Source organism: Panthera pardus, unplaced genomic scaffold, assembly GCF_024362965.1.
Source record: "Panthera pardus isolate Hobbes unplaced genomic scaffold, ASM2436296v1 HiC_scaffold_24, whole genome shotgun sequence".
NCBI classification, from domain to species: Eukaryota; Metazoa; Chordata; class Mammalia; order Carnivora; family Felidae; genus Panthera; species Panthera pardus.
This window is the reverse complement of record NW_026526810.1, coordinates 78,712,423-78,738,644: the sequence shown is the minus strand read 5'-3', so window position 1 is coordinate 78,738,644 and position 26,222 is coordinate 78,712,423. Positions and strand designations below refer to the sequence as shown.

The window sequence follows — 26,222 nt, the reverse complement described above, 5'->3', positions numbered from 1 at the left end:
GCATAAAATGTTCAAAGAAGCTTTTCAAAAACTCTGCTCTTGTGGAAAGCTTTTTTTTCTTTCTTTCTTTCTTTCTACCATCCTGCTGCTACCTTGTGTTTAGTTACTTCCATTCATGGAGCTTAAAACACTTCACAAGTACTGTTGGGTGGTGTCACCTTCCAGAAAAATTTGGGCTCAGGCACACTGTGAACCTAAAAATTTCTAACAGTACCTTTCTACAGCTCCGCTCCCAGTGCCTAAAGAAGCACCGTCTTCTATGCTAAAACTTGTAAGTGCGAGAACTGAAATCCACAAAGATTAAGTCACTCTCAAGGACACAGAGTCATAGGCTGAGCCAGGACCTGAACTCTCCAACTAACAGCCACTTAAGGGAAAAACAAACAAAAATCTACACCCTTGAATAAATGCTCAGCTGTTGAACTTCTGTAATAAGAAACAGGAGGGTGCCGAAACTATGCCCAGAAAGAGGACCTGAGGACCCCACGACGCTGACCTTCGCGTGAGCCCTATCACTGCCGGCCATAGGGGGTCAACATTCACTGGGTGCAGACTCCGCGCCGCCCCTTCTGCTCCAAGGAGGCTGCGGCCGGAAATTCCAGGGCTGGATCTAAGCCCACCCCCTCCTTTTCGCCGGTCGCCCGAACCTCCCAGCCTACCTGTTTACCTGAGATGCGCCTGGCACTGCCTGGCGAGCCGACTCTGGGCGCTCGCCCTGAGTTTCAGAGGCCCGACGCGTGGCCACCACATCAGCCAATCGACGCTCGCTCGGGAGCCTCTCGACCCTGAGGCCCGCCCGCCCGCCTGGGAAGGTGCGCGCGCCCGCAAACGACCGGGCGGGGCCCGATGGGGGAGGAAGCCAGACGCACGCCGCGCGCCGGGGCCACGGGGAACCAAGGCGGAACGGGCGCCCGGCGGGAGCTTGCGGCGCGCACTGGGCATGCGCAAACCGCGGTGCTAAAACCACGGGGCGGGGCTTCTGGAGGACTGTGCCAGCTTGGGAAGTACTTGTAAGAGTTTAGAGAAGAAGACGGATTTAGTAGTTTCCGGTGACTGCGCCAGCTGGACGCTACGGTGTCCACTCCGAGACTACGAGCGCGTTCTATTAGAGCAAAATATTGCCCCGACAAAACCTAATCGGGCTAGAGGAGGAAACCTTGTGGTTAAAAACGTGTCTTGTGGCCTCAACTTTAGCCTTGCACTGTCCAAGAAGTTGGAGGAATTGCGGTTTTCTGGTTGGTTTGTGTGTGGTTTGGGATGAGAGGACACCGGGAGGGGGGCATATTGTGAAGTGATGGTTGAATGAAAAGAGCTGAAGTTGGACTCCAGTTGGGTGAGCAAAAAGCAATACCTAGCTCCTGACCAGGGAATATTTACAAACTAAAACTTGAGGGTGGTAAACTTTTTGACTGAAGTACTAGAACGAGATCTGGATGCTTATGTTCAACTAATGGATTCTTTAAGTCTCAGTGTTGAACCTTCCAGAATTAAAGAATTAAGTCCTCAATTCATGTACTTCTGTGTTTCAACAAGAAAGGACTGACATTGTTAAATAACTGCTAGTAATTCAGATGTGGTTTTCTTGTTCCCCATATCAGTATTGCTTTTATAAATGTCACCTTAACTCCTTCAGATACCAAATATTTATTGAGTACATGCTATGTGCCTGGAACTCTTCTGGGTGTTTGATAAGCAATAGTAATGGTTTTTTACACCACATCCCCCAGAGAACTGGCATAATAGGAAGTGTGGACAGTTTCCCAACACTTTATTAAGTGCAAAAAAGGGGAGTGAAAAAATAAGACATAAAAAATGGGATATAAGTTGGTTGAAACAAAATAGGTTATAATATTCATAAGCTATTGGCTATTTTATTGTAATGAATGGACAGTGTCTGAAGATGTTTGTTACAGATTCAGCTTTGAAATACATTTTTCTTTACTTCAGTCAAGGTCTGAAATAGATATTTATTGACACAGTACCATCAAATATATGAGACAAATATAGAGAAAATAGAGAAGTAGTATAGTTTGTTAGAGTAGGTGGGAAGGGCATTCCAATCAAGAATGACTTCTGAAAAGGTTTAAGGCCACCCCAAATTATGTGTAAAAGAAAGAAGAGAAAGTTGCTTTTCCTAGCTAAGAAATAACAAGAAACAAGGGGGGAGAGTGACCACAACATTGAGAAAATTCAAAACAAATAATGGGTTTATAAGTTAAATTTAGAGAAAGTGATTATACTATTTTTCTTTGGGTAAAGGTATATTAACCCTAGTTTTTAAAAGCTCATCTGGCTGCTAAAAGTCTAGGGTAAAGAGAAAACCCCATGTTTTCTTTCCCTTTGGTAAGTTGTTTTTTCTTCCAAAAAAACAGTGATACCAAACATTAGGTCTTTCTCCCTAGTCCTTCCTCTAACTTACTCAAGGTAACTTTTTAATGTTCTTTTCCTGAATTTTTCAGATCTCAATAGCTATTTTTTTCCCAAACCTCTTCACACCACTGTTGCTCATATACACATTTCTTTATTCTCTATCCTGCTAACAGTTGCCAGTCTATAAGAAATGAAAGAGACCAATTACAGCGTTCTTTCCTGTTCTCAAGCTAATTATCAAAGATCATCACTTTTAAAAGTTGGGCTTTTGCAGAAATCTCAATAAGGATGAGAGGGAAAAGAAAATGAACTCCCCTATTTTTTTACCGGAATCAAAAGAATGTCAGATCATGAATGCTCTCAACTCCACAAATATCTTAAGCCTCCTACAATGTGCCAGGCACTGCAATCAGTTCTGGAAATAGAGTAATTAATAAAAACTATGTATACAAGTACATGAGAATGCCATGTGCATTTAGGCAGGGTAATCTAGAGAAATAGAAACAAGATTTCACATATATATAAATTAATTGTATTTCGATACACTAAGGATTACCAATCTGAAAAGGAAATTAAAATCTCATTTACTATATCATCAAAAAGGATAAAATACTTAGCAATAAACTGAGGAGGTGAAAGACTTGTACACTGAAAACTATAAAATATTGCTAAGAGAAAATACAAACGGAAAGACATCGTCCTTGTGAATTGGAAGACAATATTGTTAAAATGTACATAGTACCCAAAGTGATCTACAGATTCAGTGCAATCCTGATCAAAATCCCAAGGCATCTTTTGCATAAATACAGAAAGAAAATTGTAAAATTCATATGGAACCACAAAACACCCTGAATAGTCAAAGCAAGCTTGAGAAAGAACAAAGTGGAGGCCATACAATTCCTGATTTCAAAACATTCTACCCACCATAATAACCAAGCGGCATTTTCATGCCTCTTGATAATGTCTTCCCTCTGTGCATGTCTGCCTCGGTGTCCAAATTTCCCCATTTTTATAAGGATATAATCACACTGTATTAAGATCACCTAATGACCTCACTATAATTTGATTATTATGCAAAGACCCTCTTTCCAAATAAGGTCTTATTCTGAGGTGCTGTAGATTAGACTTTACTTCTTTTTGGAGGGACACAATTCAACACATAACACCACCTTGAGAAACATGAAAATGAAAATATGACATTCCAAAAGTAATGGAATGCAGTGAAAGCAGTGCTAAGAGAGAAATTCATAGCTGTAGATGATTATATTTAAAAAGAAGACCTCTCAAAACAAAAACTTAACTTTATACTGTAAGGAAGTAGAAGAAGAGCAAGCTAAACCTAAACCTGCAGAAGGAAGGAAATAATAAAGATTACAAGTGAGACAAATGAATACTTAAAAATTCTAATAACTTCAACTAGATTGGTGAAGAAAAGAGTAAAGATGTAAATAAATTAGAAGTGAAAGTGGTGCCATTACTACTGACCTTAGATAAATTAAAATAATTATAAGAGAATATTATGAACATTTGTATGCCAACAAATAATGTAGATTAAATGCACACATTCCTGAAACACACATTATCAAAACTTACTCTAGAAGAAATAGAAAGATCTCAACAGACCTATAGCAAAGAGACTGAATCAGTAATTAAAATAAAAACAAATCCAAGACTAAATGGCTTTGCTGGGCAATTCTACACATAAAGAAGAATTAACAGTTTTACTCAAAAAAAGAAGAAGAGGAGTAAATGCTTCCTGATATACTCCATGAAATCAGCTTTACCCTTATGCCCTTATACCCTTATACTAATGCCATCACAAGAAAACTACAGACCAGTATCCCCAACCAGTCCCCCTTATGATGCAAAAATTCTCAACGATTACTAGCAAGCCAGACTCAAAATCACATTAAAAGGATTTATCCCAGAAATACAAGGGTGGTTCAATATAACTCAATCTATATAACACATCATATTAATATAACAAAGGAAAAATGCCCACATGATCATCTCAATAAATTATAGAAAAAGCACTTGACAAAATTCAACTTCCTTTTATGATAAAATACTCAGAAAAATAGGAATTGAAGGGAACTTCCTTAACATGATAAAAAATCATGAAAAATCCACATGTAACATTCAATGATAATGACTGAAAGCTTTTCCCCTAAGGTCAAGAACAAGACAAGGATGCCTAATATTATCACTGCCATTCACATTGTACTGGAAATCCTAGAGAGAGCAATTATGAAAGAAAAAGAAAGGCATCCAAATTGGAAGGGAAGAAGTAAAATTATCCCTATTTGCAAATGACATGATTCTACATAGACAAAATACCAACCCACAAAAAAATTAATACATGAATTCATCAGAGTTGGAAGACACAAGATCAATAGACAAAAATCAATTGTTTCTATACACCAGCAATAAATAATCCAAAAAGGAAATAAAATACTTTACTACAGAACCCAAAAGAATAAAATATGAGTGATAAATTTAGCCAAAGAGTTTGTGAAAGACTTGTACACTAAAAGCTACAAAACAATGCTGAAAGAAATTAAAGACGTAAGTGGAAAGGTGTTCTATGATCACAGATTAAAAGATGGCACAACTGAATTGCACTACTCTACAGATTCAGTCCAAAGTGATCTACAGATTCAGTCCAATCCCTACAGAAATCCTAATGGCCTTTCTTGAATAAATTGATAAACTAATCCTCAAGTTCATAGAAAATTGCAAGGGGCCCCAAATAGTCAAGACACTATTGAAAAAGGAAAGATGCATGTATGTGTTCTGATTTCAAAACTTACTACAAAGCTACACTAACCAAAATAGTAAGGTACAAACATAAGGCTAGGTATATAGATCAATGGAAAGAATACAGAGCCCAAGAAACCCAAATATCTATGGCCAATTGATTTTTGACAAGGATACCAAGACCATTCAATGGGGGAAAAATAGTCTCTTCAACAGATGGTGCTGAGATATCTGGATACCCATAAGCAAAAGAATGAATCTGGATGCCAACTTCCCTCCATATGCAGGCATACCTCATTTTGTTGCACTTTGCTTTATTGCATTTCATAGTGTGTTTTTTACCAATTGAAGGTTTGTGGCAACTCTACATCAAGTAAGTATATCAGCGCCATTTTTCCAGCAGCATTTACTCACTTTGTGTCTCTGTCACATTTTGGTAATTCTTGCAATATTTCAAACATTTTCATTATTTGTTGTGGAGATCTGTGATCAGTAATCTTTGTTGTTACTATTGGGGGCACCATGAACCATACCCATATAAGACAACAAACTTAATTGATAAATGTTATTGGTGTTATCTGACTAGTCTACTGACGAGCCATTCTTCCATCTCTAGCCCTCTTGCTAGGCCTATCTATTTCTTGAGACACAACAGTGTTGAAATTACAACCAATTAATAATTCTACAAGATCCTCTAAGTGTTCAAGTAAAAGGAAGAGCCCTATACCTCTCACTTTTTTTTCCATTTTTAAAAACATTATGCTTTATTATCTTTTTTAATGTTTATTCATTTTTTCGAGAGAGAGACACAGTGCAAGTGGGGGATGGGCAGAGAAAGAGGGAGACACAGAATCCAAAGCAGGCTCTAGACTCTAAGCTGTAAGCACAGAGCCCAATGCAGAGCTTGAACTCACAACCTGCAAGATCATGACCTGAGCCAAAGTCAGATGCTTAATCAAATGAGACTCTCAGGTGCCCCAAAGCACTTCTGGCAGCAGTGGGATCTCACCTAATTCAAAAGCTAGAAATGATTAAGCTGAGTGAGGAAGGCTTATTGAAAAGCCAACAGAAGCTGAAAGGTAGGCGTTAGTGCCAAATGGCCAAGTTGTGAATGCAAAAGAAAAGCTCTTGAAAGAAATTAAAAGTTCTACTCCAGTGAGCGCAAGAACAAGAAAGCAAAGCAGTCTTACTGCTCTTAGGGAGAAAATTTTAGTGGTCTGCATAGATCAACCAGACACAACATTCCCTTAAGCCAAAGCCTAATCCAGAACAAGGCCCTAACTCTCTTCATTTCTTTGAAGGGTGAGAAAGATGAGGAAGCTGCCAAAGAAGAGCTTGAGGTATAAAAAAAGAAGCCATCTGCAGAACACAATAGTGCAAGGTGAAGCAGCCAGATATCTGGAAGATCTAGATAATTAATGAAGGTGGATACACCAAACAACAGATTTTCAGTGTGGACGAAAAAGCCTTTTATTGGAAAAAGATGGCATCTAGGATTTTCATAGATAGGGAGAAGGCAATACCTGGCTTCAAAAGCTTCAAAGAATAGGCTAACTCTCTTATAAGAGTCTAATGCATCTGGTGACTTTAAGTTGAAGCCAATGCTCATTTATCATTCTAAAGTTCCTAGGGCCCTTAAGAACTATGCTAAATCTACTCTGCCTGTGCTTTATAAAGGTAACAACAAAGTCTGGATGATAACAATCTGTTTATAACATGGTTTACTGAATATTTTAAGCCCACTGTTGAGACCTACTACTCAGAAAAAAGAATTCCTTTCAACATATCACTGCTCATTGACAAAGCACCTGATCACCTAAGAGCTCTGATGGAGATGTGTGATGAGATTAATGTTGTTTTCAGGCCTAACACAACATCCATTCTGCAGCCCATGGATCAAGGAGTATTTTTGACTTTCAAGTCTTATTATTTAAGAAATACATTTTGTAAGGCTATAGCAGCCATAGAAAGTGATTCCTTTGATGGATCCAGGAAAAACAAATTGAAAACCTTCTGGAAAGGATTCACCATTCTAGATGTCATTAATAATATTTGTGACTCATGGGAAGAAATTGAAATATCAACGTTAACAGGAGCTTGGAAGAATTTGATTCCAACTCTCAATGATGACTTTCAAGGATTTAAGACCTCAGTGGTGGAAACAGCCACAGAAGTGGTGGAAATAGCAAGAAAAATGAATTACAAGTGGAGCCTAAAGATATGACTGACTTGCTTTGATCTCATAATCAAACTTTAACAGGTGAGTTACTTCTTAGGCACGAAAAAAAAGTGGGTTCTTGAGATGGAATCTACTCCTAATGAAGATGCTGTGAGGATTGTTGAAATGAAAACAAAGGATTTAGAATATGACATAAACTTTAGTTGATAAAGCAGTGGCAGGGTTTGAGACAATTGAAACTCCAATCTTGAAATATCTATTGTGGGTAAAATGCTATTAAAGAACATCGCATGCTACAGAAATATGATTTATGAAAGGAAGAGTCAATGGATGTGGCAAAGGTCTTATTTTAAGAAATTGTCACAGCCATTCAACTTCAGCAACCACCACCCTTATCAATCAGCAGCATCAACTTTGAGGCAGGACCCTCCCCCAACAAAAAGGTTATGACCCGCTAAAAGTGCACATGATACCATTTTTAGAAATAAAATATTTTTAAGTGAAATTATGTACATTGGTTTTTTTAGACATAATGCTATTGCACACTTAACAGACTACAGTGTAATGTAAATGTAACTTTTATATACACTGGGTAACCAAAAAATTCATTTGAGTCTATTGTGACATTTGATTTACTGCATGGTCTGGAAGTGAATGCACATGTGATATCTCAGTGGTATGCTTGCACAAAAATTAACTCAGAATTAACCAACAACATAAATAAATAGTTAAAACTATACTATTATGAGAAAATTTAGGATTAAATCTTTATTACCTTGAGTTTGGCAGTGAATTCTTTGACACCAAAAACATAAGCAACAAAAGAACAAATAGATAAGTTGGATTTCACCAAAATTAAAAACTTTTGGGCATCAAAGAATATTATCAAGAATGTAAAGACAACTTACAGAGTCAGAGAAACATGGGCAAATCATGAATCTAAGAGTTTAATATACAGAATACAGTAAAACCTTGGTTTGTGAGCATAATTCATTCCAGAAACATGCTTGTAATCCAAAGCACTTGTATATCAAAATGAATTTCCCCATAAGAAATAATGGAAACTCAGATGATTGACTCCACAACCTAAAATATTCATTTAAAAATGATTATAATACTGTAATATACAAAATAATAAAGAAACTATAAAATAAGAAAAATAAACAAATTAACCTGCACTTACCTTTGAAAACCTTCGTGGCTGGTGTGAGGGAGACAAGAGAGAGGAGGGTTATTGTGTAGGACAAACTTTCCAACTTTCACTAACACTAACAGAATCACTACTCTCTATTGGCTCCATGGAATATTTTCCTGCATGGGGGCCATTGTACATGCTCGCATGTATGTTGACTACAGTACAGTATTAATAAACTCTTGTCGGGGCACCTGGGCGGCATCTGATGTCAGCTCAGGTCATGATCTCATGGTTTGTAAGTTCAAGCCCATGTTAGGCTCTGTGCTGACAGCTCAGAGCCTGGAGTGTGCTTTGGATTCTGTGTCTCCCTCTCTCTCTGCCCCTCCCTCACTTGCCGTCTGTCTGTCTCTCTCTGTCTCTTGAAAATAAATAAAATGTTAAAAAATTAAAAAAAAACCTCTTGTCAAATACTGTATTTAATGGAACTGGCAATAAGGCAGCAGAGGAAAGGGTCTATATCTGCAGGCAGCCTGACCTAGAATGAAGCAAAGCATTCCTGAGCTTTCTCTTACATGGAAAAGCAAAGGACTGTCCATAGGTGCTGTGAAGTGGCAAAAAATACACTAGTGCCAGTTGTAGGCACCTTCCAATGTTCTGAAAAATCACTGATTTCTGCCAAACATAGTGGCTTGAGACCAAGCATCTGAGCATGAGAGATGATCACCCATAATCCCGCAGTGAGAGAGACACAAAGAACTATTGGCTCAGTTTTGATCATGTGACATTTGGCATCACATACTACTCATATTGCAAGACATTGCTTGTTTATCAAGTTAAAATTTATTGAACATGTTTGCTCATCTTGCAGAACACTCACAGGTTACTCAAAATCTGAGGTTTTACTGTTTAAAAAGAACTCTTACAACTCAATAACAAAGATAGTCCAATAAAAAAATAATCAGTGGACTTGAATAGATATTTCTCCAAAGAAGATATACAAATGGCTAACAAGCATGTGAAAAGATAGCCAACTTCATTGGCCACTGAGGAAATGCAAATTAAAGCCACAATGTGATACCACCTCCTCATGCAGACTAGGATGGCTATAATAAAAATAAATAAATAAATAAATAAAACTAAAGGAAAATATGTTTTGGGAGGAATGTGGAGAAGTAGGAAGACTTGCACATTTCTTTGGATATGTAAAATAGTATAGCCCCTGTGGAAAATAGTTGGTAGTTGCAATAATCCCATTCCTATATATATACTCAAGGAAAATGAAAAATATATGGCCACACAAAAATTTGTACACAAATGTTTACAGCAGCATTATTCTTAATAGCCTAAAGGTGGAAACAATCCAACAATCCATCAATAAATGAGTGAATAAACAAATTGTGGAACATAAAACGGAATTATTACTCAACTGTAAAAATGAATAAAGTACTGATACATCCTACAAAGTGGGTGTATTTCTTTTTTTTAAATTTTTTTAATGTTTATTTATTTTTGAGAGAGAGAGACAGAGTATGAGGAGGACAGGGGCAGAGAGAGAGGGAGACACAGAATCCAAAGCAGGCTGCAGGCTCTGAGCTGTCAGCACAGAGCTCAATGACCGGCAACCAGCGGTGAGTATTTCTAAAACTGATACTAAGTGAAAGAATTTAAGCACGAAAGGTTACATATTGTATAATTCCTTTTATATGCAATATTCAGAATTAGGTAAGTCCATAGAGACAGTAAGTATATTAGCAGTTGCCAGGAGATCGGAGAAGGATAAAAGAGGAGTGATTACTCAAAGGGTATGAGATATTCTTCTGGGTCAAATGTGAGTCTTTAACTAAATTAATATTTATTAAATGCCTACTATGTTCTAGACAGTATTTCAGTCACTCTTGCATGGACTTGACATTCAAAAAGAGGTAAAGACTAGGAATAAACAAATAAATACAGAATATATGTAGGTGTTGAAAATGTAATGGAGAAAAGTCAGGCTACATAAAGAGTGAAAAAGTTGAGGACAAGTTCAATTTTAGACATGTAAAGTTATCTGTTAAAGTAGCTTTTGTGGAGATGCCTAAAGGAAGTGAAGAAGCAAGTCATGGGAAGGTCTAGGAAAAGAACATTCCTGGCACAGGGAAAAGCAAATGCAAAAAAAATGGGAGCATGCTTGAAAGTGTTCAAAGGAATACCAAGAAAATCAGTGTGATGAGAATAGGGTGAAAGAGAAGGGTGTTAGGAAATGAGTCTGGAGAGGTAGCGAGAGCCATATTGGGCATCTTTTGGGCTTATGGCTAGGACTTTAGATTCTATTCCAAGGATGACAGAAGGCCACTAGATGGCTTAGAACAGGTAATATCTGAACTATGCTTTAAAAAGATGACTCTAGCCACTGTAACCACAGTATTGAATTCAGTTTATAAGAAATGTCACATCCATAAGTGCCTAGATTACCAATTCTGAGAGCAGGAAATGTCTGGCTTTCCCACCCAACTCTTCCACTAAGTAGTTTGGTGACATAGGTGAGGTCCTCAATCTCTTCCCACCTCAGTTTCCTAAACTGTCAAATAAGGAAGTGATTAAAGTCTCTTCCAGGTCTATTATTCTATGATTCTAGAAAGTTAATATAGGCTTCAGTATCATATGAGCTCTTTTACTTAAACTAGTGATTCTCTCACTTAAGGGTACATTTGCCCTGCAGAGAACATTTAGGAATGTCTGGAGACATTTCTGTTTGTCACGACTTGGGATGGAGTTGCTACCAGCAGCTAATGGGTAGAGGGTAGGGATGCTGTTAAATATCTTGCATTGCACAGGACAGCCTCCCACAACACAGAATTATCTGGCCCAAAATGTTAATGGTGCCATTGTTGAGAAACCCTGACTTAATAAACAGAAAATTCATACCTTTCATACATAGGCAATTTGTGACACTGAAGTTGTGCTTTTCTAATTTGTTTGCCAAAGTCTAGGATACCACAAGCTATTTACTGTGAATAATTTCACATTTCGATTTTTTTTTATGTATAGAAAAGTTGAAATTAAAATTAGAACATAAAAACAACACAGCTAGTGATTCAGAGAGAGGCCTCCTAAATTATATATACTTAGGTTCAAAGAATACCTCAAATACTCAGTGTGATTTCAGGCAAGTTACTTAATCTGTATGCCAGTGTAAGATGAGGATAAGAATATCTGTCACAGAAATATTGTGAACAAGATAATGGGTTACAAAATGCTCAGCCCATTGCCTGGCATAAGCATTAAATGAAGATTGTCATTATTACAATTTGCTAGGCAGGCTGAATATGGCAGGTGAGTTGCAGGTTCTCTCCACTTTTCCAGAATCTTCCAGATTTCCCCCTCCCCAATTCTCTTTTAATTTGTTTTGTTTTTTATTTTTAGGTTTATTTATTTGAGCAAGAAAGCACCGGAGAGAGGGGCAGAGAGAGAGGGGGGAGAGAGAGAATCCCAAGTAGGCTTGTCAGTGGAGAGCCTGAGCAGGGCTTGAACTCACGAACCATAAGATCATGACCTGAGCCGAAGTAAGACACTTAACTGAGTGTCTAATCTTCCATGAACCAAGATTTTAGACATCTACTCTACCAACCTTTTTAGAATTGAGTCTAAAATTAGTTTTGATTGAAGGCCGGGGAAGCTCTCCTAGGAGCAAAATGCATAGATTTCTGCACGTTGACCACACAGAAGTCTTAACTTCTAGATTCTGAGCGATGTCCCAAATAACAGAACTCTGATATATATATGACCTCTAAGTATTATTCCTGTCATATCACAATAAAATATTTTAAAAAGTTTCCCAAGTAATTATTTTGTTCACACTGTCCAGTAAAGTCCCTTGGAATTTAGAAATGTTCTGTTAGATAATGGGAAAATCTAATGTACCAGAACCTAAGATCTGTCCTAAATAATAACATGATGCCTTGGTATTTGTAAGTTATAAGCCATTAAGAGCTTAGAGCAATGACAGACCCACAAATTTTAAAGCATGAGTCTTTCACTTGTAAATAGCATTTCTTCAATACTTCTAATACTTCTGTATAAGAATATTATGGAATAATGGGTCTTTTTGAATAGTTCAAGAGTTATAATCTCTCCCAACTTTCTACCCTATTCCATGGATGGACTTGGGAGTACTCTATTACATGGATGTATGCCAAATTCTGCATTTGTGGGTCTGTGTTTTGACACCTAAATAAAAGAGTCTATGGGCCTACAGAGGCTATGTATCTCTTAGTAAATGGTATTTTGAGATGTGGGTCCAGTCATAGTTGGAATACCATGGGGTTATACTGTATTTTCTAGTGACACACTAATGAAGTTAACTTTAAGTTTGAGGAAAACAATTTTTTTCAAAATGTGCAAATACTGTCATTTTAAAATATAGCTCTTCGATGAATGGATAAAGAAATTGTGGTTTATACACACAATGGAATACTACGTGGCAATGAGAAAGAATGAAATATTGCCTTTTGTAGCAATGTGGATGGAACTGGAGAGTGTTATGCTAAGTGAAATAAGTCATAGAAAGACAGGTACCATATGTTTTCACTCTTATGTGGATCTTGAGAAACTTAACAGAAGACCATAGGGGAGAGGAAGGAAAAAAAAACCAAACAGGTTAGAGAGAGAGGGAGCCAAAACATAAGAGACTCTTAAAAACTGAGAACAAACTGAGAGTTGATGGGGGGTGGGAGGGAGGGGAGGGTGGGTGATGGGTATTGAGGAGGCCACCTGTTGGAATGAGCATTGGGTGTTGTATGGAAACCAATTTGACAGTAAATTTCATATTTAAAAAATAAATAAATAAATACAAATAAAATATAGCTCTTTATTCCTAAACTTTTCCCCAAAGTAGTAAACAATGCTGTTTATTTTCCAATATATTCTCCCCTCCTTCCATAATGTTTTTTTTCCCCCCTAGACTCATTGCCACACAGCAAAACACTATTTTTCCCAACCTCACTCGTACCTAGGTATACTCCATGTGGCCAAGTTCTGACCAATGAGATCTGTATAATTTCCAGGTCTTTTTTTATGCTTCTTGTCTTTCTCTTCTTTCTGCTGGCCGGAACCTTATTCATGGCTTACATGAGGGAAAATAAATTTCTATCTTATTTAAGCCACTATTGTTTTGGTCTTGAACAGTAGTTGATCCAATGGCCCAATACAAAAACTTTATTCCAACAAGACACTGAAGACATTATTAGATATTTATGTTCAGTGAGTATTTTAGGGTACCTGGCAGTTAAGTTTCTAGCCATTCTAATTATGTAGTTCTCAACCAAATAATCATTTTAAAATAATTTAATTTAAACAATCATTTAAAAATATAAGCTTGACACTTTAGCAGTTTTGCTCTGATATCAGGGCAAATAATAATAGAAAGAGTAATCTATCTAATGAGAGAAAGAAAATCTGAAACAGTAGGTCAAGTAAAATTTCCTTCCCCCCCCCACCCCCCCTCAGTGCTAAACCTCCCAGAATTCCAATATTAGCTACAGGCAAATTTGGCTGCAGGTAAGAGATACATCCTATAATCAGAGCTCTTAGCACAGTGGGTATTTGTTGACTATAGATTAACACTGGCTGAGTCCCAGCTTCAGAATATTCTTATACCCAGATCTTATCTCCTCAACTATTCTAGAGGTGTAGGACCATAAATCAGATGTGATGGCAGGCTTTGCTTATTTTACTCAAAAAAATCTGCTCTAGCCCAAAGAGGTTAATAATTGGTAGTAATTTTCTAACAGAGTATTTGGAACTATGTCTAGGAGGGTCTTCTCACTGAATCCATACAGGTGTTAAGAGACTGAGGTCTTAGTGAGACCATAAACCTGCACCTACCTCCTCTGGATAAGATATTCAGAGATTAAGGACCTCATGGAATTGGTGAAGGCTATCTTTACACTGACCCCCCCAAAAAAAGGCTATCTTTAAATCTTGATCTGGGAGTATCAAGGAGTATCTAAGGAAGGCAAAAGTTTTACTTATATTGCAATATGGTAGTATCTCCTCCATTAGATTATATGCTCCACTAGGAATTTTAACTGTTACATTGCCAGTATGTAGGAAAGTGCTGATACTTAGTTAAGCTTTCAGTGAATGAATCTAGAATTTTGTTCAGTGTGTGCCTTGGGGTTTAATAGTTGTGACATTATTTTTAACTTAAAAAAATTCTCCACTTATATATATGAAGAAATAAATTAATTTGGGGGCATTTAATTAGTTTGGTTTTCTGTGTGACAGAATGTAGTTTGGCCTGCGGCTAATATTGAAATCTACAATCCTGTTGCTATTAGAAGAGGGAATTCTGGAATCAAATCCCAGAGACATTATTAACTTGTGGTGTGATCCTGGGAAACTCAGGGTCCTCACTGGACGATGAGGGAAATATTTCCTATGAGCTCTGAAATTCTGATTTTAGTGCTTAGTATAATAACAGGTTCTCAATATTTGTTGAATACATGATTCTATATTGCACTTAATATTTCATATTTAGTTTGTAAAAGACTGAAACATTGCTCAAAAGCTTTTACCTAAATAGCAAACATTTCTGAAAACTATCTCATGGCAAACATTTCAAACTTGGTTATTTTAATCAAACATTTGACCAAATATGAGAAAATTTATTTTTGCGTATCTGATCCACAAGCAGCAAACTCCCCGATTCCTTACTTTCAACAGTTTTGCCAGTCAGATACCATTATTACCAGCTTTTAATAGCTCTGCCTCAGAAATAAAAACAAAACATGAAACTAATTATTGTATTTTGCATAGTTAAGTGGAAATCATATACAATAAGGTTTTAATCATATTATATTGCTGATACTCCACTGTTCTTGGCTTTTTCATAATTGGCAATTTCATATGGTTCAAAGTGAATATATTTAGCATTAAATAGTGTGTTTAAGAACTAATATGACAATAGGGGCTCCAAATCCTCTCCACATACCTTTTACTGGTATCCTACCTGTTAGAGGTGCAGCAGGTATTTTTCTGAAATTTCATTATATTGTGTCTCTTCTACATAGTATTTGTAACTTGTGGTTTAAAAACAGTATAGGGGCACCTGGGTGGCTCAGTCGGTTAAGCGGCCGACTTCGGCTCAGGTCACGATCTCGCGGTCCGTGAGTTCGAGCCCCGCGTGGGTCTCTGGGCTGATGGCTCAGGGCCTGGAGCCTGTCCCGATTCTGTGTCTCCCTCTCTCTCTGCCCCTCTCCCGTTCATGCTTTGTCTCTCTCTGTCTCAAAAATAAATAAAACGTTAAAAAAAATTTAAAAACAGTATAAATTAGCATTTATGTTTTGCCAAATATCCTAAAAGGGCTAGTGTGAACAATTAAGTGTTTTATAGAGAGAATATACTGATAGTTCCTTAATGTTCCTTGATCATTTAGGTTCGTGGTTCACAAACTTTAACGCTCGTAAGAAATCACTGGAGAACTTACTAAAACTCAGGTTTCTGAGCCCTTTACCCAGGGATTCTGATTCAGTAGATATGGGTGGGGCCGTGAATTTGCCTTTCTTGCAAACTCTCACATCGTGCTTCTGTTCCTGGATGCTAAGTTCATACTTTGAGAATCACTGACCTAGGGTACCTATGACACTTCTCTGTAGTAATGCCTCTTCTTTATTTTGGTTTTTCAGTAAATAAAACTCAGGTTGATGAGTTGTGATAAATTCCCTTAAGCCAAAACCATTTCTTTGTGAAGTACTACATTAACCTAATTGCAAGGTAACTGCAAATGGGATTTGCTTTCTCGTTTCTACTGCCCACAATTTCAGGACAACTAACTCCAAAGAATTTATCCACCTGTCCGTTCTTTAGGACCTCCCAGTGCGCCTGCTTGCCGGGAGGGCAAGGGTCGCCCCAGCCCGGGCCGCTAGGCCGAAGACGCTTCTTTACTTGCGTTATCAGAGGCAGCACGTCCAGCTTGACAAACCGCAGGCGGCTCCCGATAGGGAAGCGCGTGGGCGCCAATCTAAGAGACCAAACCCGCCTCACCGCGGCAGCCAGCCCGACCCCATCCACGAGTCTTTTCTCCCCCGAGGTCCTTCTCGGAGCCCAGGAAGCCTCGCAGCGCCGAGAGAGCGCCCCTGAAAGGGTGCAGCGGGCAGGTTCGGACCCGCGGCACATCACGCGGCGGCGAGTGTGCGCCCTGAGCCTCCACCTCCGAGCAGTCGCCGGATTGCAGCCTCACTCGGCGCAAGGAACTGCCCAGCCCCGGCTCTCTCGATCGGGAGAAGCTGTGCAGGTCGGTAGCGAGGCCGGCGAGCTCGCCCACTCATCTCGGCCCACTCCGTCGTCCTGGGCTTTCGAAGATGTCCGCCAAGCCCGAGGTCGGCTTCGTGAAAGAGGCTTCTCGCCAGATCCTGGCCGGTGGTTCCGCTGGTAAGGCCGCCCCGCTAGGGGCCAGTCGCTTTTCCTTTAGCGTGTCGGAAAACTTTTCTCAAACAATCCTGGCGTCCGAAGTTTCCCGTCTAAATGCAGCGCTCCAGGCGCAGCGCCTGAGCCCGCCGAGGGCCAGAGCAAAGGAAGCCGGGAGCCGGCGGTGGGAGGCCGGTGCCCCAGGTCAAGTCGCCGCCGCGCCGCGCCGCCGCTCTCGGCTGCCCCGCCTTCTGTGCCCTCAGCCTGAAATGCAAGCTAGGCAGCCCCAAGGCCTGCAACTTGGAGGAGGCCTTGATTCCTAGCTGGTTATTTGACTTGAAGCGATCCAGCTTGCGTCAGCCTTAGTTCTGCTATCATTTGCAGCCTCTTGCTTCTGGGCTAACTCAGATCTTACATAACTCCTGCCTCCATCATTAGAGTGTGTACCTCAGCACTCCACAGGTCTTCTTAGTGCAGAGAGTGCTTGCTGGGGGCTATTCGTGCCTTAAATAGGCATATTAAAATTAAATGCATATGTTAACACACATAAACACCTTTGATATAAGGGGTTCACGATTTATGGAGAGTTACGTTGTGGGAAAAAAACTAAAAAAATTTTGTTGTAACTAATCATGGAAATAATTACTAAGTGTGGCTAGAGAAAATAAGAACCCATGAGCTTATGTTGTGTGGATGTGTTTTAAAGATACTTTAAAATATAAATCATGAGTTGATTGAAAATTTAAGTTTTCATAGCTGTGACACATTTTTATTTTAAATTTATAAAGTAATTTATAAATTACTACAATTCACTCAGCACCATAAAACATTTTTGTAAGTGTAGATATTCTCTTAAGACGTTATACTATGGTAACTCTAGTAAATCATATGGAGAGAGTGACTAGATGTCTAATGTTTAACGTCAACTAGGAAAATTTATTCTCAAATACACTTGGACTTTTTATAAAGGCCTATTACAAATTATGACTAGTTATCATTATGTCATGAACTATTTGCATCTCAGGAGTACCACAAGCAACCACATGTATCAATCATGGTCTGTACAGTTTATAAGGATGATATTTCATTAATATGACCATCAAGGCATGCATCTCTTATATGTGATTATGCTTTGTCCATCCATAATTATGATGTCAGTGGCCACACTGTCTGCTTTTTTAGTTGTTTCCCAGAAGTGACGATGAATTTTCACTAATTTAGTCACCGGGTCAAATTCCACAATATCCCAGACTGCCAGCTCTCCCTGACTGGGTTGATTTCAGAGTCCATGACCCTGATCAAAGAAAACTTAGCTGTCCGAATGGGAGAGTAAGGCACATTGGTGAACATCCTAATCTCTAATTAATGATTCAGAAGCATCTCTGTATTGGCTTAGATGATCATACTAGATCTTAGACACAGCTAAACTCAAGGGTCAAACTGTAACCTACTTACATGTTTTTGTTGGTTGATAAATATTTGGCACAAATGTGTGATTCCATCATATCCTTATAGTTGTAACTAATATGAATGAAAATTAGTATATGTGTAAGGTAAATTAAACATAGTGTGGTTGATTTATAGATTTAGTACTATGGAATCACTGATAAATGTTGAAAGTAATGTACACTTTCATCATAGTGAAAGGAGATCGTGTTTTCTACTTAGGCAATGATATTTTCATAAAACTTTATATTTACTGGTTTTTAATAAATGCAGATTAATCATATTACATATACTAGGTAAAGGGCCAAAGAGAAATTAACATACAAGAGATATGGAATTTTAATAAATGTAGAAAATGCGTTTGAATCTCTAGCGCTAAAGTTCTCATTACTGATAATGTCATCAAATGCGGCACCTCTGTGTGTGTATTATATGACCTTTTGAGGGTAAAGGTTAAAAATACATTTTGGCTTTCTTAAGGGGGAAAAAAGCTGGGGAAGTTTATTGCAGAAATACCAGGGAATCTCTTGGAATTCAAGGTCTGGATGCCTTCCTGGAAGAGACTGGAATCAGGAGCTAGAGCACTGAGGAGAATTCAGGAAGTCATCCTTTACCTTTCCTCACGTTGTCAAATGGTTAAACATTTCCAAGGCAGCAGGTTCGTGGCGAAGAGTAGGGTCACCAGTAATACTAATACAGCTGCTAGGATGGCTTGCCATATTTCCACAGATTTGCCTGGTAAGGAGTAAACATGCCCAAACGGGTTCAGATAGCTAATTACTTAGACAGGAAAAGGAAGTGATATGGTGGTGTCAGTTCCCTTATTCCATGGGCAACACCAAACTGAAGATGCCAGTTGGTAGATGGTATGAGCAGCGGGTCACTCTACTGTCGAGGAGGTGCCTCAGAACCACAGCCAAGTAGTTTTATTGACTTACACTGAAGGCTGCAGCTTCCCCCACGTGGGAATGAGGTGGAAAGTCTTGAGTTCAACTGAAACTAGGGAGATACATGAGAAATGGCCTCATGGTAGTCTTCCCTAAGATAACAGGAGAAACAGCTTCTCTGCTCTTCCTCACCAGTCTGCTTATCTTCCCTTAGACCAGAAGAAATCATCGGGCATTCTGCCAAGACTCGAATCAGTCTGTGGCCTAGCCGTGTCCACAGGTTATGTGGAGATGCTCAAGGTTGTCAGTGTGCCATACTGTGGAGGTATTTCCCTGTGCTCTTGTGGTACCTTCAGACTTTTTTATTAAAAAATTTTTTTCTTAATGTTTATTTATTTTTGAGAGAGAGAAAGACAGAGCGTGTGAGGGAGAGGGGCAGAGAGAGGGGGAGAGACAGAATCTGAAGCAGGATCCAGGCTCTGAGCTGTCAGCACAGAGCCTGACGTGAGGCTTGAACTCAACAAATTGCGAGATCATGACTTGAGCCAAAATTGGACACTTAACTGAGTGAGCCACCCATGGGCCCCTATCAATCTTTTTTTTCTTACAATTGTACTGCTATTTTCTGCTCTGCCATCCACATGACAGAATGTGGTTCCTAACAGCTCTTGAATTTACATTCTCTTCACTTCTATAGAGATAGTGAGAGACTAACTTGCTTTCTTTTTTTTTTTTTTCCGTTTCTCATGTAAAATCCTGGGGGAAAGACTCAAGATGACCCAGTTTTGGATAAGGGCCCACCTCTGCACCAATAAATGGTAGCCTGTGCCCATGTGGATGGGTGGGGCCACAGTGGGCATGGGGATTTCGGGGGAGATTTATTTTCCAGAGAAGTTAGACACATTATGAAATAGGCAATAGATGTTTTTCATAACAAAATATGTCTGTCTTATATTAAAAGATGGTTTGTGATACTTGCATTTCAAAAACCAAAGAGATTGATACACTTACACTTGCTTGGACACTATACATCTAAAGATTGGGCTCGAGCTTGTAGCTATAGCTAATATGTAAAAGTATTGTTACCAATGGCAACTTTGTTTTATGTGATGAAAGCTATGCCCAGGACAAGTCAGTATGTACTGAAGTTTTACAGAGGAGGCTTCTAGTCTGTATTTTCAGCTTCAAGTAATTGCATAAGTTTCACGTGAAAGAATAGAAGCCAATGATGAGAACTTAAGGAAAATCAGCAAGGCCAAACACTGCAGAGGTGGTAAGGATGAGAGAAGAGGCCATTGGATTAGACCCTTGGTGCTCAAAGGGTGAGCCGTGGACGAGCAGCAGCAGAGACATGGTAGCACCTGGAAGCTTGTTAAAAATGTAGGGTCTCAGACCTCACTCCAGACCTGCCATATCAGAATCTGTATTATAGGAAGGACCTCAAGTCATTTGTTTGCACTTTCCAGTTTTAGATGCCCTGCATTAAAAGACTTTTGAGGAAAAGAGATTTTATAGAGGGGAATCAGATTTCAGAGGGTTACAAGTTAAAACATTCTTGGTTTTCACTGCTGACCAGAGAGAAGAATGAATTCTGTAAGCCTTATTATATGCCCCCAGTTTAGCTGTCAGGCTTATTTACCACTCCTCTCCTACACATGCCTTTCAGTTTCTGCTAAATACTTGAATGTTACCTGTACCTTTCCACCTTTATTCCCAATTCCTGGAATGTCTTCCTCTTATTTTCTCTAGCTATTGAAATTCTATCCATTTTCCAAGGCCTAGCTCGAAAACTGTTTTCTGAAGGAATGTTGTCCAGATGGCCTCTACAGCCTCATGCAGCTCAACACTCTCATTAACATGTGAATAGTGCAAATAATAACTAACATTTCTTGAGTAAATACTAAAGGCTAGACCCAGTTCTAGCTTTAAATGGATCAACGTGTTTAATCCTCACCACAACTTCAGGATAAAGAAACTGACCTACAGAGGGCCTAGTTAATTTGCCTATGGTTGCTCAAGCATGCAACCATTTCTGTAGGAAATCAGGATAGGAGAGGCACCAGAAAAATATCATTTACATTATCAGACATTTTTAGAATTTGGAGAGATCGAATCAAGTCTACTATCCCTTATTGTCTTTATATCTCTTTAATTTATATCCCTTAAAAGAGTTCTTGTATCTACAAATACCATTCTTGTAGTCTTTCTGCTAAATGATAGGTTGTTCTCTCTAAACAATTTCATGTGTATGGGCACAAGATTAGCTTTTAGCTAAAAGAAATTCCCAGTCCATTCAGGGCCTGTATGTGAAGTTGGGCAGGTTGTACACTGAAAAAAAGGGCTCTGGCCATTGGAGCAAGTGAGAGCCGAAATCTAGCCCATGCTGATTCATAATCCATGTATCCTAGAGTAGAGATGCATCCACCTGGGGGAGAAGGGACATCTTTTTCTATTACTACCAAATGTCGGGTAGCAAACCTGACAGCAACACTGACAGAATTCCCCCAAGCTTGCTAGAGTTCCCAAGGTACCTGGGCCTCAGTATTAGACATCATTCCCTTGTCTGCTCACCATCAGGGCTCCAGGAAGTTTCCCTTCTATGCACATGTCTTCCTTGGGGCCAGGAACTCAACTTTATCTCAGACCCTCCCATTCTCCTTAACTATCAGTTTGGATTCTTCCATGTGTTTCCAAAGCTCATGGGGTTCTTACTTCACATGAAATGTAGAAGCCTTTTAGGCTCACTCAGATGGTAATTCTCCCCAAGTTCCCACTGGACTTTTTGCCTCTAACATCAGAATTTTCCAGGGTTTTGGCAAGTCCTCTTGGATTCCTGAGAGACCTTGCTCTCCCAGAGCTTGTCAGGCTCCCTCCTGAGAGAGAGCATGCCTAGGCCCTGCCCACTGAATTATTTTGCACATCTCTAGGACCCTCCTCCTCCTATCTCCCAGAATCTTATATTCTCAGAAGTCTGCAAGTGCTACTCAGAGAACTTCCTAGAGAATTTCCCCTTCTTATATTATTTACATGGTCTCCATGCATGCAGGACACTGATTTCTTCCCAGAATTTCCAGGCTCCTCACCAGCCCCACCCTAGTTCCTTGTATCTTGTAGGCACACCCCCATCACATCTCCAATCACAATTTTTATTTTGTGTGTCTTCCTGGAGATATTTTGGTGAAATTATTTAGTCAAACTATCCTGGAAACAGGTTTTCCAATTTTGTACTAGACACAGTTCAAGTACTTTGTGCAGTTTCTCATTAATCACCTTCAAGGGGTCAAATGACAAGGTGAAAGGAGAAACCTTTTTTAGGGGGAAGGAACCCTAGGATTCATGGATAGGTCTCTGGGAAATTAGCTATTGAGAGTATATATAAAATGTGCATTATACTGAGGGGAGAGAGTCAAGGCTTTCAACCTAAAAGGTAATTAAAATGGTATTGGATAATTTGAAATGTATTTTTTTTAAACTCCTGGTCTTGTATATCATACATATATATATATTATATATATATGTATTCATTTTCACAAGAATTCTACTTTTGCTTGCTTTAACCCATGATAGTTAAAATACAGTTAAAAGAAGTGCCTTAATAGGCAGTATGTGTACTAGTCCTCTGGATTTTAATTTGGACTAAGTAATAAAAGGGTCGATGCACCGGGGGGTAATCAAGGTTAAAATTTTTATCAAGGAAAATTCTTGCACCCATTAGAATGGGTGCAAAGGAGGCACACATGTGATTTGGATAAATGGCACCTTTGGAACTTCAGGATTTGGGAAACTGCAATTGTTTGATAATAAATAGCAGGTTGTAGTGAAACAGGTGAGCCTTTATGACACATCAGAGGGAGGCTGGAACCCATTATTGGTAATTAGGGAGGAAAAATTCCCCTTATTTCAACCACATAGGAGGAAACAACTCTACTGTTCAAATTAATTACAAAATACCTTTAAGGGATGCATTTTAATGGAAATGTAGTCTTATCTCTCTTAAAGGAAATCTAATTCTCAAAAATACGCATTTAAGAACAAAATATGAACTGCATAACCACATTTCAAAGGATTCCCTGGTTTCCTTCACTGAAAGACCTTTTAAAAAATTTTTTAATGTTTTTATTTATTTTTGAGAGAGAGAGAGGGGGGGGGGGGAGGGAGGGAGAAGGAGAAAGTGTGAGCTGGGGAGACACAGAATCTGAAGCAGGCTCCAAGCCATCAGCACAAAGCCTGATGCAGGGCTGGAACTCACACACTGTGAGATCATGACCTGGGCTGAAGTTGGACGCTTAATTGATTGAGCCACCCAGGTGCCCCGATGAAAATGTAGTCTTATCTCTCTTAAAGAAAATCTAGTTCTCAAAAATATGCATTTAAGAACAAAATATAAATCTCATAACCACATTTCAAAGGATTTCTTAGTTTCCCTCACTGAAAGGCATTTTTTAATTTTTTAAAATGTTTTTATTTATTTTTGAGAGAGAGAGAGAGAGAGAGCGCGCGTGAGCTGGGGAGGGGCAGAGAGAGAGGGAGACACAGAATCCGAAGCAGGCTCCAGGCTCTGAGCTGTCAGCACAGAGCTTGTTGCGGGGCTCGAACCCATGAACCGTGAATCCGTGACCTGAGCCAAAGTCAGATGCTTAATTCACTGAGCCACCCAGGCATCCCTGAAAGACATTTTAAAAACGCATGTATAACATGTGGGTACGTGATTCAATTGACGTAAAAATGTGAATCAATATTTGCACAACATCTTAGGAACACTTTGTTAAACCAGCCCTTCCTTGTCTCCCTTGCCCACGCACTGCCCACCCCTCCCAGTCTTGACTGCAACATCTCAGAGCACTGAGAACCTGGTGTTTTAGGTAAAGCATAGTAGATGCTTGGAAATGTTTGTTGACTATACTAATGAATAAATATTAGAAGCATAAGCCACAAAATATATTATTAGGGTCCAACTCTGAAGAGAGAGAAGTATGCTGGGGTTCAAGCCATCAAACAACCAATATTTGCAACAGAACTTTCTTTTCTTTCAACAATATTTTCTTTCATTGTAATCATTTAGTAAATGAAATGAAAAAATTGTCTTCAGGTCTGAAGTGTCTGCCACCTTCTGAGGAAGAGGTCCATGATAATTTTTAAAATTTATGTATTATCTTGGGGCGCTTGGGTGGCTCAGTCAGTTGAGCATCCAGCTTCAGCTTAGATCATGATCTCACGGTTTGTGAGTTTGAGCCCTGCGTCGGGCTCTGTGCTGACAGCTCAGAGCCTGGAGCCTGTTTCAGGTTCTGTGTCTCCCTCTCTCTCTGCTCCTCCCCTGCTCGTGCTCTGTCTCTCTCTCTCAAAAATAAATACACATTAAAATTTATGTATTATCTTTTGTTCCAGGACCCCAAAATGAAAAGAGATTCACAGATCATTTTCAAACATCTTTATGATTTAAGTAGATGGTATCTTAAAATGGCAATAAATGAAACTAGGTTAAGGGACTTCTATGGGATTCTTAACTGTTCTAGATTTTAACTGTTTTTTCTTATTAATTTATTTTTCTTTTGGTTTTAAACTATTCTGTTTGTGTCAGTTATTTCCATACTTTGACGTGATCAAGGTTTATGCCATTCTAAATATTCTATTAGATCTCTATCTTTTGATCCCTTGTATCGCTTTGCTGGGACTGTCTGAACAATGTACCACAAAGTAGATGGCTTAAAATTCCAGGAATTTATTGTCTCACAGTACTGGAGGTTAGAAGTCTGAAACAAAGTATGGGCAGGGCTGGTTTCTTCTGGAGGCAGCAAGGGAGAATTTGGTCCATGCCTCTCTCCTAGCTTCTGGTAGTTGCTACCAATCTTTGTGTTCTTTGGCTGTTATCACATGGCTTTCTCTTCCTATCTGTCTCTGTGTCTGTCCAAATTTCCATCTTTTTATAAGGGTATCATTAGATTAGGGCCCACTCCAATCCAGTATGACCTCACCTTAACTTGATTACATTTGTAAAGACCTATTTCTAAATAAAGTCACATACCAGAGTTTAGGACTTGAACGTATCTTTTTTTTTTGGGGGGGGGGGGGAGACGCAATTTAACCTACAACAGGCATTTGATTGTATTTTTCTCTTCATGTTGTAATTCTCAAGTTAGTGTTACTTATCTCAAGCCATGGTCCTATGTTTCTCTTCCTTTCATTGTCAACCTTTGTGGAAAGTTCTTCACTTGGTTTCCAACCTACTATAATTGGCATATCTGTCTTTCCCTTTCTGCCCAAACTGTTAACTACTGCTTTTCATTCCTAATTTTACCTATTCTTTGTAAAACTTCACATCTCTGACCAATTTTTCTCTTTAAAGTTGTCTCTGCTATTGACTGTTATCTTCTTACTCATATCCAATCACTTCTTTACTGTTTCCTTTGCTGATTCCTCTTTTTTCCTTTCCTCAAAAATTGGCATTCTCTGCTCCACACACTCTGAGCTCCCCAAGCAAGCCCATCTGCTCTCTGGCTTCAGTATTATCCATTTGCAGGTAACTCCCTGATATTTCCATCTTCTCTGTGTCCTGCAGACTCAGATTTCTAACTTATACAGTAAAAATATCATGGGATCAAGAGTTATGTGAACTCTTAGTGATTTTCAAAGGTAATGTTTTAGAGGTAAATTTTGAAACTAATATTAGACCATCAAATACCATTTTCTCTTTGTTGTATTGTTGTACTCACCCTTATTTTGAGTTGTCTTTCTCATTCGTTCTTTTTGTTAACTTAGCGGGTTACAACTGACCTTTTCTGGGTGTTTGTTTGGGTTATATGGATCTTTCCTAATTAGTCAATAATTAAGATCAGACAAACAGGAAACAGTAAGATAAATCTTAAGTGCTCACATTTATTGAATGATTACTATGTATAAAGCACCTTACTTTGCTTAAATGATTGATATTAATTTGTAATATCTTGAGGATGAGGAAAGTGAAGCTCAGAGAAATTAAAAACTTGTTCAAGGTGAGTGATGGAACATGAACTCAGACTCTGTTTTCTTTGCTTTCAAAGTTTGCATTCCTACCCGCTACCTC

The 26,222-nt window shown here is 38.9% G+C and overlaps 2 protein-coding genes across 5 annotated transcripts in view; one reads left to right on the top strand and one right to left on the bottom strand.

The window, feature by feature from the left end:
• The window catches only part of MIPOL1 (mirror-image polydactyly 1), a 320,635-nt gene extending 304,253 nt beyond the window's left edge, over window positions 1–16,382 (bottom strand). The window contains exon 1 of one of the 3 annotated variants that reach the window (XM_019426118.2): window positions 16,275–16,382. The gene's annotated coding sequence lies outside the window, so the exon portion shown is untranslated. Of the gene's footprint in view, window positions 1–659; window positions 1,505–16,274 lie in introns of those variants that run through there. The other 2 variants (XM_019426117.2, XM_019426116.2) reach the window with 2 other exon arrangements.
• A 364-nt stretch (window positions 16,383–16,746) lies between these two features.
• Window positions 16,747–26,222, top strand: part of SLC25A21 (solute carrier family 25 member 21) — a 481,816-nt gene continuing 472,340 nt past the window's right edge. For both annotated transcript variants that reach the window (XM_053889363.1, XM_019426114.2), the window contains exon 1: window positions 16,747–16,853. In XM_053889363.1, the coding sequence (XP_053745338.1) occupies window positions 16,784–16,853 (70 nt within the window). In that variant the 5' untranslated portion in view covers window positions 16,747–16,783. The remainder of the gene's footprint in view (window positions 16,854–26,222) is intronic.